The 12,521-nt window shown below is 39.9% G+C and overlaps 1 protein-coding gene across 1 annotated transcript in view; it reads right to left on the bottom strand.

Moving 5' to 3' along the window:
* The window catches only part of LOC147029450 (titin-like), a 146,814-nt gene that overhangs the window by 19,973 nt on the left and 114,320 nt on the right, over positions 1-12,521 (bottom strand). The window contains exons 16-19 of the mRNA XM_085872499.1: positions 8,211-8,492; positions 3,290-3,556; positions 2,623-2,898; positions 1,497-1,760 (exon numbers count right to left, since the gene is read on the bottom strand). Of these exons, the coding sequence (XP_085728625.1) occupies positions 1,497-1,760; positions 2,623-2,898; positions 3,290-3,556; positions 8,211-8,492 (1,089 nt within the window). The remainder of the gene's footprint in view (positions 1-1,496; positions 1,761-2,622; positions 2,899-3,289; positions 3,557-8,210; positions 8,493-12,521) is intronic.

Here is a 12,521-nt window from a genome sequence, read left to right as displayed (position 1 = left end):
AACACAAGCAGAAATGTCCCCAGCTTAACATCCATCCGAGGGATGGCACACTTTGGGATGCCAGCGGATCACCAATACTAAAATAAAGATGTGAATATCGAAATGACAAAATAAGAACGTTTTAAAGTTGTTGTTTTTTTTTTGGGGGGGGGGGTTCCTGTCCTTTTAATTCCTGTTGTGCTCACTTTTATTTGATATACCTGACATTGACCAAAGCAATTCTCATATAATAATAAATTTGTCTGCCATGAAGCTATCTTTTTTTTTTTTTAAGAAACCCAATACTGTTGTATATATGGTACGCAAGTTAGGTAATTACCCACGCACGCGAAGCGAAAAGCGGGGTTAAGTAATTGGTTCGCCTCAGTCTGACAGTCCACAAATGTCAGTTTATGATCGAGGAACAACTTAATTTCAATTGAATATTACATTTTGAACACAAATTGTGAATCGAATCGGCCATTTAACAGTGCGTTGGCTCTGAATTCATCCTGATCGCACGTGCGCAGAGAGGAGTAAAATTATATTTTTCATCTGTCTGCCAGTTTGGCAGTCAAACAAAATCGAAAAATTATTCCAAACAGGAATCTTACTGTTTTTTAAGGATGTCATGAAGGACACAAACAACAGGCAAGAAGAACTAATGTAATGTGTTAAACACAGTGGTGTAAAAGACACTGCGTCAACGGCGGTAAACTTCCGAATTTTTTTTTTTTTTACACGACCTGTAAAGTCTTGATTTTATTTCAATTTAACAAAATACTTCGACACTGTGGAACACAAATCACCTTCTTATAACTTCCAAAAACCACCAGTTTTGAAAGTACTACTTCGACATTTGTGGTCCTGTGCTTTGCGTATTTGCAGGGTTTTTTTCACGTTTTTGTGTTTTTGTCGTGGGCATATTCACGGTTTTTCATGGGCTTTTTCATTTTCCCCTCATGAATCGTGAACTGCTGGGAACGTATTTCCCCTTTTTCCTTTGAAACAATGCCCACTATTTGCAGATTCACTATTCGCGGCATTTTCCAGGAATGTATCCCCTATGAATAGCGGGGTCCAACAGTACTTGCACAGGTTGTATAAGATGGCGCATGAGACTGCACAACAGCGGTAAACTTCAAGAATTTTATTTTATTCGACTTTCAATATCATTATTTAATTTTAATTGAATTATATACGTCAACACTGCATGGGGTAAGGTGTTCTATGAACTCTCTAGTTATTCCTCAAATTGGGGACGGAGGAGAAGAGGAGTGATGGGATGCGGGAGGGAGAGGATGACAAATGCAAGGGAAGGAGAGAAAGACCTTTGTTGAGGCAAATTGTAGGTTCGAGAAGCAAACCACTGTTGTTGACATAATGTTAGCAACAATAAAAATTGACGATTTAATTCACTACATACATTTAAGTACTGAATTATGAAAACAACGCAAGCAAGGCTTTTTAAAAATCATCATTATTTTTTAATTTTTACTTGTTTGTCCAGTACTTACCTTGCACACAGAGTTGGCACTCTGAATGTGCCTTGCCAACAACGAAGCTGTAGTGTCCAGCATCACTAAGTTGCAGCCGTGTTATCACAAGGCGTTGCTTAGTGCCCTTTACAATGCGTTGCACACGCTCCGAGGCACTAAGCATACAACCATTCCACAGCCAGTGCCCGGCGCGTACCTCTGGCACTGACAGCTTGCACTCGAGCACTAAACGTGAACCCTCCACCATTGTGATGTCTTTAAGATGATGCACCACCTCAACAACTGCAGGAAATAGCAGGATTGAAAGAAAGGTGAGAGCAATCATATTTTGCCTTCTGCGTCATATACAAATATAATTTCTAGCATTCTATTTAGCCACACGCTGTAAAAAAAAAATAATAACAAAATGAGGGGATATTGTAATCAGCTCCCTCTACCTGTCTGTCTGTCTGTCCGACCGTTACACTATCTCCTAATATGCGGTTCTGCAGAAATTCACAAAATGTGGTAGTTATGATCACCACATGGCAAGAAGGTGCAAGATCAGTCTAATTTTTGGCCCTGTCCCTCTGGGGCCCCTGGGGTAGGGTCATAAAGTAAAAATAACAAAAAAAACATGCCATTACAGGCAAATTTTATAACTTTTTTAATGAAACTTTGTGTATGCAAATCAACATTTGGGGACACATGGAACATGTAACGATTTTTTTGGATTTGACCCTCGGTTCATGGTGGAGGACTTGTGTCACAGGAATCAAAAGAAGATATTTTTAACTCAAAATTTGATATCACGTCATTCTTGGTGGAACGTTTTGCCATTTTTCAATGTTGCTTTTAGTAGGAAGCGTGGGGGTTTGTGATTGCATGCCATCGACTTCGCTCTAGTTTGGAATTGTTTACGATACGATGCCCTCACCACAGCAATGACACTATCTTGCTCCTTCAAAAATTCAACTCAAGAGGTGATGGTATTGTTGATATACCGATGTAATGTACACCTATCTGATTAAAAACACTGACAAAGCTATCATCTTAAAGGTAGGTATCATTGGACATAATACATTTGGCAGGTTTTAACTCAATTCCTCAAACAAGACAAATTGTTTTCCAGTCAATAAGTGACATCATGCCGATTCCAACTTACCATGCACTTTCAAAGTTGCTGATGTTTCGACTTCCAGTCCGGGAATAGAGAATGCAAAGACACCGCCATCTTCCTTGTTCGCTTGATTGATAATCAATGAGCGAACGGGTCCCTCGGTCGATGTGCAATATCGATCATCCTTGGGTCCAATCTCATGACCATCCTTCTTCCAGACACCCTTGGGTCCGTCTTGAGAGAGTCGTACATCAAGTCGAGCTGGCTCGTTCTCACACACAGCAACATCAGCCAGGGTCTGGAGCAAAGCCACTGGCCGTGCTGGGGAACAATAAAGGGGACCACAGACAGGGTCATGCTACACACCAAACTTCATTTGTCAAAAGCTGATAAAATATTTTTTTAATCTGAAATTGTGCACAAAAACTGTTTCAAAAGACTATTGCTGGTATTGATATCTTCTGGAACTTTCTATCTTAGTTTGTTAATTCTTTTCAAAGTTCAAGACTGCAAAAGTGTTCAAGTGTTACATTCCGTAAGTGCTATCATTTTCACTTATAATCAACTAGAGGAAGCATCTTTCAGAAAAGGTCATTGACATTTTTGACTTGAACAAAAACTGGTTGTTTGGTAGTTTGTATGCCAAGTGGTGAGGTTAAACCGAATTGCTTTATGCAAGAAACGTTCACAGTCGATGAAAGATGTGGCTTACGCCGGACACAGAGGGATGCAGAGGTGATCTTGTCTCCTGCCTGGAAGCTGTATATCCCCTGATCTTCAGAACGTGCGTCACGGATAATCAGAGTACACCGGCCTCGGCGAGCTGCTTCTGTTAGTCTTTCACCCAAGGTCACGTGATTGCCCATATGGCACCAGGTCCCACTGACGTCATCACGGGACAGCTGACACTCAAATTCAGCACTGTGGCCTTCCAGCACTTCCACATCGACAAGTTCTTTCAAAAACTCAAGTGGAGCACCTACGATTAAGGTTTTGGAACAAATTGTTTGTTTTAGTATTACATGCCAATCATTGCATAAACGCAAGTCAAGGAATACTGTATTAAATCAAAAAGAACATTTCAGCCTTTTTATGCTTATGGTTAAATAAAATCAAGTACAGGTACAAATATTCAGTCATGCTTAGAGGAGGAGAGTTTAATCTTCAGTTGTTACAAGCATGTAGGCAGGGTGCACCTAATGGCGGTAATGCAGTTTATTGATTTTAATATAAGTGCGGTCTTAGCCTCCTGCACACAGAAAGAACCACTCTGTCTCTCTGCTTGCTTCATTGCTCTGTCGGTGTGCTCAGCTGAGAATGTAAGAGATAGCAGACTCAAGGGAAGAAATACTACCATGACTTCCACCTCACCCCACCACCCTCCCCCCTCTCCTCTCCTTGACCATGCCATGATGAACAGGAACAAAGGATTTTGGACTTTGGCAAGAGTGGGGGAACGAGAGGAGGTGGAGAAGTTTGCTGGGGCCTGAGGAGGTCCGGAGTTTGGGGAACTTGGAGTTGGATGAAAGCCTGCTCACACTCAGTTGGATCGGTGATTGCACGCGGATTTTCTGCCCCATTCATCTTGATGGAGAAACAGGGTGCATTCCCACATGGTTTTTTTTCCCAACACTTTGATTCCACACTCAGTCAGATTGAAAGTTGGCCACACGTGAGTCGGCCAATCGCACACTAGCGTGTAATCCTTGATGTGCTCCCAGGTGTTTCTCAGTCTTTCCGAGACCAAGGCCCCCCTTCCCACTCTTGCTCCCATATGTAAAGAGAACGACAAAGCAATGTCTGCAATGTCCATGGAAAATAAAAGAAGACCTTGGCGAAAGTTCCCTTTTTTATTGTCTTAAATATCATCCATTTGTGATAAATGCTTAAGAATTTTGTTCTGCACAGAATCTATGCTCGGAGAATTTGCAAGGTGTATTAGGATGAAGGATAGCAGTTGTGTATGCTGGAAACAGCTCGCATGTAATGTGAATGCTATAAGGTGTGCATACGTAATATGTGAACAGTTAACCAGGTGGGAGTATGAATGTTTGTGAATTACTGTACGTGTAACCAAATTTTGTGTTGGTCGATTCAGCGCCCCCTTAATGTATAAGCGATAAGTTGTTACGAGGATTTTCTCTTGTGATTTTGTGTCAGGCGTGGTGTATTCGGTATTGCTTAAAGTTGCAATAGCGTTCGTAGTGAATTAGGGGGTAATGTATTGGATTTATTTAATTGTGCATGTTCTTTAATTTTTTTTTTTAATGGCTGGTCGAGAGTGGTAGTGAGGTATGTTTTATTACCTCCACCACCACCACAGGTGGACGGAGGTTGTGTTTTCAGCCCCGTTTGTCTGTTTGTGAGCACGATAGCTCAAAAGGTTGTGGATGAGTTATGACAAAACTTGGTGGATGAATTGGGTAGTTGTCAAGGACGAATGGATTAGATTTTGGTTCAGGTCCGGATGGAGATCCAACCTTTCAGTGGGAAACGCAGTGTAAACTGTTGAGCCTGGTGGAGGTATGTTCTCTACCGAGTGCCATTATAGTTTTTAGCTCGCCTGTTCGAAGAACAGAGAGCTATAGCGATACCCCCGGCGTGAGCATCAGCGTGAGCGTGAAAATGTTAAAGTTTTTGGTGCAAGTTATTTCCTTTCTAATGTTTTTATCTACCACACTATTTTTTACTGATTACAATATACAAATACATATATTGCTTTAAAATTATTTGGATCAGACTTCACTGCAATGCTTTATAAAAAATATTATTAGACTAGTCTTTTAAAAACGATAAATGTATAAACAGGCGAGCATTGGGTGGCTTTGACACGAACTCTCTGGTTTATCTTTTGATTAGATTGGTCAGTAGGCAACGCAGGTATAGGTAATGAAAAGATAGCTGCAAAACGAGTCAATCACAGAACAAGGAGAAAACAGGAAGATTACATAAACGGTGCAATAAATGTTTGATGTGCGCAGCATCGGGAGACTGGAGACAGAGAGTAGTCTTTGCTGTTGGAAGTGTGTATAGATGGTACACCTCAGGATTGGAGGAGCTCGTTTGAAGAAACACAACGCTACTTTGCAGGAGGTATCAGAGTATGAACAATTTGTCGATAAAGGTTGCTTACGCTCGTGGAGAGAGTCTGCAGAGATTGGCGATGGCAAAAGTGGCACGAGTCATCATGCTTCTATGTTTTTCAGGCAATGTTTAAGTACCATGCTAAATGCAGCACAGGGAAGTATTTTTAATTGACGATTAAATTTACAAGTCATAGATTTACTTTCCATAGTTTTTGTGACACTGCAGAGATAAACACCGAACTTATTTGTAAACTATAGTTATTTTTTTCAATTTACGTATGAGTATATATGCATTATTAAGCCTGGTGTTGGCTTCGTGGTTAGGGTGGTGGCTTGAGATCCCAGGGTCCTGAGTTCAAGCCCCGTTGGCTGCTGAATTAACACCAGGGGGTTGACTCAGCCTGTCATCCATCTGAGGTCGGCGAAATGAGTTACAGTGTACTGGTCCCGGTGTATGCCCCGGTTAGAATAGGTATACCATATCCCTGTGTGTCGTAAGAGGCGACCAGGGTTGGCGTCAGGAAGGGCATCCGGCCATAAAAAAACATTGCCTCAAGAAAAAGCCTAACCCCTGCACAGCAGGGAAAAATGGCTGTAAAAACGGTCATTTTTTTATTTTATATATGCATTATCTGTCGGTGTTAATAAAAGCATTTCCAATGTCGAATGAATATTTGATAAACTACACAATTATTATTGTCAAAACGAAAATTATTGTGCGTTGAGGATGAGCGAGGGGCGAATTGACTTCGGGGAGACTTGAGACGTTGCTGTACCGTGGCAGGACATACTCAGAAGGTTATCAGATAATCTGAGCGATTGTTCTCAATAATACATAACAGTAACAAAGAAGTAGATGTACCTGTAAGTTTGTTTTTGTGGAGGATATAACCTGGATTAAGTGGAGCATGCATGGCTTGCACGAGCTTTGGCACAGGGGGAAGGAAGGATGAACGATTGAGGAAGAAGAGTTTTCATTCATGAACCGAGGGATCTGTATTTAAACTTATTTATACCGTATGTGTAAACATGTACACATTTTAATTTTTGCCCTTCAGTGCAGCTGTGCACATCAGTCTATTCTCTTTAATTGCCTTCAAATGAAGCGCTTTAAAGCAGAACTTGAGGACCTCATGTTATCTGCGGTGCTATGTCGGTGAGTTCGTATCTCGAGAGTTCATCGGACACGTTACCCCACGCAGTGTTCAAGCATTTAATTCAATTGCAATAAAATAATGATTTTAAAGGTCTAAAAAAAAATTCCAGAAGTTTAGCGCCGTTGATGCAGTGTCTGATACACCACCTTATTTAACACGTGCAAGTACTGCAAAACTGGAGGTTTTTGAAAGCGATAAAAAGGCGATTTTGTGTTCTTCAGTGTTCAAGTATATAATTTAATGGAAATAAAATGAAGATTTTAAAGGTCATATACTGTATAAAAAATTAATTTGAGAAGTTTACCACCGTTGGGGCGCAGTGGCTATTAATAATAACTAGCGATACCCGTGCACATGCACGGGATAGCAGTACAACATAGCTGGTAGCAGACGACAGACCGTACACGGGGAATGACAAAAATACGCATTGTGCAAAATGCAAGTGGTACTATGGAACGCCAAGACTTCCCAAACATTGTCGGCATGTCCGCTAAGTGCCACTGCAATTTCATAGGGATCATGTGACGGCGATCCGAGTTTTTAGTGTACAAGCTTGGTATTATAATAGAGATACCATTCCTTTTACACCATAAGGCAGGTAGGGTTCCCAAGGCAGTTTCATTGGTAAGGAGTACAGTCCTGGACATGTCACCACTCCAACACTGGTTACCCTGAATGGTTATTACCCCAGTAAGCTGGTACTCATTTTGCCAACCTTAGATAGAAGACAGGCTGAGTCAACCCTACCAAGGGTTCATTCAACAGCCAACAGGGGCTTGAATTCAGGACCCTCAGGTCCCAAGCCAGCCACCCTAACCACAAAGCCAACACCAGGCTTGCAGTGACTATTATACCACCTTATTTAACAAGTTACATTAGTTTTTTGTGACTGTTGTTTGTGTCCTTTATGACATAAATAAAAAACAGGAAGCTTCCTGTTTAGAATGATTTTCAAAATTTTTTTGACTGACAGGCAATCAGAGTGAAAAATGTATCTCACTCTTTTCTGCGTATGTGCAAGACAAAATTCAGAGCCAAAGTACTGATAAACTGTAGTTTCGTTTTTCCGATTCCTGTTCAAAATATAACATCCAATTAAAATCTACGTTTGTAGATGGGATGGACAGACAGACAGCAGACAGACAGAAGTTAACCGATTGCTAAACCCCGCTTTATGTGCGTGGGGTAATGACAAGTAACATCTCAATTTTTCCCCATGATGCAAGATTTGGGGAGAGCATAATTACCGTAGTAAAAATCAGTAGCAATGAAAATAACACAAGTTTTTGAAAATTACATGAAAAGCCATTTGTATTACAATTACACGGATTGTCTCGGAAAAACGTGAAATTAAAAAGATGAACAAATGAACCATCCCGACCAATCTAACCTTCCACCAGAAGTTGGGCTTTGCACCAGATTGATGGATCTTCAGCCAGCCTGCAGGAGTACTCCCCAGCATCCCCAGGGCAGATAATCAACACGGAAAGCAAGTGGATACACCGGTCTGAGTGCATACGGTACTTGTCTCCATCCTCAAGCTGCTGACCAGCTTTGTACCACTTCACCTTGTAAAAAGGTTCCGAAAGTTCACACTCAAACGTAGCCAAAGTGTCTTTCTCCTTTGCTATGACATCACTCAGCTCCTGAAGAAAAATGATCACCGGCTTGGCTGTGAAAACAAAGAGTCTCAGTGTAGAAAGTGAAGCGTATTATACTGTATATTCAATGATTCATTGTATTTTGGGGGGATTATTTCTCTTTTTTTGAGTGTGTATTTACTCATTCTTCATTTCAAGCAAACAGTTAGCACACAAATATCAAAGACAAGATGAAAAGGTACAAGTACTGCAACCTATTCATTATCTTTGTCCTCCACCCATGTCAGTATTAAACAAAGGTATACATGCCATCATTTTTTTTTATAAATGCTTCAATAAAAAAAAAGGTTACGGTTTCCACGAACAGTCCAATTAAATGTGACCTTATTAATTTTTGAGCACCTGTTTCGTTGTTTCCTCGTCTTAAGAGGTGCATTCAGACAATGAACGAGGTTGAGAGATGTGTGGCTTATTTATTGTAACTCCTTGCAACATTAACTGATGACGCAGGATGGCCTTTTTTACTTGTGCTACATGCCAGTGCACTCTGTTCAACACAGTTAGGTGCTAAACTTATGTGATTGATACTACTAGTGTGATACCCTCATTCACAGAGTATCAGCATCTTCATTGTGCTCTGGTAATAGAGTAACAATCACAATATGGCCTTTGTAAATAGTACTATTACCTCCACTATCGAAGGTGGATGGAGGTTATGTATTCACCCGTTTGGCCGTTTGTTTGACTGGGAGCAAGATATCTCAAAATTTATGGACGGATTCGGCCGAAACTTGGTGGACAGGTTCGGTGTGTAATACGGACCCAATTGGTTCGATTTTGATGAAGATCCGGATACGAGAACTTTCAAATTCTTCAAATGATTGTTCACCATCGAGAGTTACGGCCAAAAATGATATTCTAAAAGTTTTGGATGGATTCGGATGAAACTTGGTGTATGAGTGGGGTAGGTGATAAGAACAAGCTGATTAGATGTTAGTTAAGGTCTGGATTCAGATCCGACCTATCAGTGGGATACAAAACCTAAAATGTTCAGTCTGGCAGAGGTATGTGCTCTCCTGAGTGCCGTTCTTGTTGTTACATTGGATTTGTGAACATTCATTTGAGTTACAGGAAATAGAATGCTTATATAATCACAGCCACTGATATTTTCAAGCAGTTTGAGGTGTTTATGCCTCTTTGGCACCAAAATCACAACATGTGATTCTCATTTGCATATATGGTGCTGCATCAGCAGTATGGGTGATTACATGAATTAGCGCCGGAGCCATATGTAGAGAGGCTCTGGCCATCCGTCGGTCTGAGCAAGTTTGTGTCTGATAGGTCCATCAAAATGCAATGACTCACACCAGCCATGTTGCTACCAACAGCTCAACTTATGCCAATGTCGTGTTTGTGTAGATTAATGAGGTTTGCCGTTCAGATGTCTCCGTTAATTGAAAATATGCCTTGTTGCGATGCATTGCAACATTCGGATCGACAAGAGAAGGGTATCAATTTGCATCGATTCCCTGAGGATTCTGAAAGACGAGAAGAAATGGAGGTTAAAAGTTTGACGAAAAGCCTGGAAAGGATGTAACAATTCATTTCTATGTCGGGTAGGATTGATGCGTATCCTAGATGACAGGTATCCCATTATTTAATCACCTTTCATATCAGAGAGTTTCTGATAAGATGGATAATTTGAAAAAATGTTTTTTTTTTTTTAACTTTCTGAAGGCCTCTTTTGAAGAGAGTTAGTATGAATGTTTTGTATCAAATGATTTGTCCAATAAGAAAACATGTGCTCAACATATTTGCTTTGGAAATGTGTTTTCAGATCATGTAAAACAACCATACCGACAGTGGTAAATCCTTTCAACTACTTTCATATGTAGCACTTGGCTGGCAAGGGGTAGCAGCATTAGGTGTTGGGCACGGCTGTGCCGTTGATGCAGTGCACTCAGTAAGTTAGAGCAGGAATTTTTGAAATTTGTTCAGAGTGCTGATGATAGCTCATCCACTCTTCACCAAGGACACCTTGAGGTCTTTAACGTCTACCAAGTAATACTGGCAGACGGGTTTCCCAGTTTAATGTCCACTGAAAATCCCTGAATGTGTTACACAATTATCTTGGATTGTATGTTCATCTTTGGATTTGTTACACTTGGTTCCCTTTCTTATCAATTCAGACTCCAATGCTATATTTCATATGTGAGACGAAAGTAGCATTCTGATCATGACATATCATATATATTGAAGAGGAATCATTTATTTCTAGAAATGACAATTAAGATGACACCAGGGCCAAGAAATCCACACGATTTAAAGCATCATTATCTACCTGCATATATATATATATATATATATATATATATATATATATATATATATATATATATATATATATATATATATATATATATATATATATATATATATATATATATATATATATATATATATATATATATATATATATACATATATATATATATATATATATATATATACATATATATATATATATATATATATATATATATATATATATATATATATATATATATATATATATATATATATATATATATATATATATATATATATATATATATATATATATATATATATATATATATATATATATATATATATATTGTACACTACCGGTCAAAAGTTTGAGATTTGAGAACACCCCCATTTTTCCGGTTTTTACTGAAATTTAAGCAGTTCAAGTCCAGTGAATAACCTGAAATGGTACAAAGTTAAGCGGTAAACTGCCAGAGGTTAAAAAAAAGTTTAGGTTACCAAAAACTGAAAAATAATGTAAATTTCAGAGTTGTTAAAAAAGGCTCTTTTCAGGGAACAAGTAATGGGTTAGCAATTGCAGCTGTTCTACAGCAATGGAAGTAAATTAAGCCTTGAAAGTTGATGCAAACAATTCCTACAGGTGTCCCAAATTTTGTTGATTCGTTACAAACCCTCTGTCTGTATAAAAGCAGTGTTGTAACAGACTGTGTTGCTACACCCTCTGAAGCATGATTTGGACAATATTGCACTGCAGGAAGTAGTATATTGCAATTATAGTGGCGAGAAAATGACAATTAACAAAGGAAGACAGACAGACCATTATAACCCTTGGAAATGCAGGTCTTTCCTTTCGAGATATTGCAAAGCAAGCCAAGGTGTCCGTGAGTACAGTTTGCCTCACCATCAAAAGGCACTTGGAAACTGGAGGAAACTCTGACAGGAAGAGGTCTGGTAGACCCAAAGCCACAACACAATCGGAAGACAAGTTTCTGAGAGTCAACAGCTTGCGTGAAAGGCGGCTCACAGGACAGCAGCTTTAAGCACAGCTTAACACTGGTCGAAGTAAGGAAGTCTCAGTTTCAACTGTGAAGAGAAGATTTAGAGCTGCAGGTTTCACAGGTCGAGTGGCTGTAAGAAAGCCATTGCTAAGATGGCAAAATAAGAAAAAGAGGCTTGCCTGGGCCATGGAGCACCACCCACCAGTGGATTACTGAAAACTGGAAGAAGGTCTTATGGACCGATGAATCAAAATTTGAAATCTTTGGTTCATCACGCAGGGTTTTTGTATGCCATCGAGTAGGCAAAAGGATGGTTCCTCAGTGTGTGACACCAGCTGTCAAACATGGAGGAGGAAGCGTGATGATCTGGGGCTCTTTTGCTGAATCCAGAGTCGGTGACTTGCACCAAGTGACTGGCACCCTGAACCAAAAGGGCTACCACAGCATTTTGCAGTGCCATGCAATACACTCTGGTCTAAGCCAAGTTGGTCAGGGGTTCATCCTACAGCAAGATAATGACCCAAAACATACCTCCAGGCTATGTCAGAACTTCCTTGGAAGAAAAGAACAAGACAGTAGGCTTCAAATCATGGAATGGCCAGCACAGTCTCCAGACTTAAACCCTATCGAGCTGGTTTGGGATGAACTGGACAGAAGGGTGAAAGCAAAGCAACCTACAAGTGCAACACATTTGTGGGAACTTCTGCAACAGTGTTGGGAAGAACTTTCCGAACAATATTTGATTTCCATTGTAGAAAGAATGTCACAAGTATGTTCGGCTGTTATATCTGC

The sequence above is a fragment of the Eptatretus burgeri genome, chromosome 3, assembly GCF_056783735.1.
Source record: "Eptatretus burgeri isolate ZD-2024b chromosome 3, Ebu_testis_v1, whole genome shotgun sequence".
NCBI classification, from domain to species: domain Eukaryota; kingdom Metazoa; phylum Chordata; class Myxini; order Myxiniformes; family Myxinidae; genus Eptatretus; species Eptatretus burgeri.
This window is presented reverse-complemented; position numbering and strand designations above follow the sequence as displayed.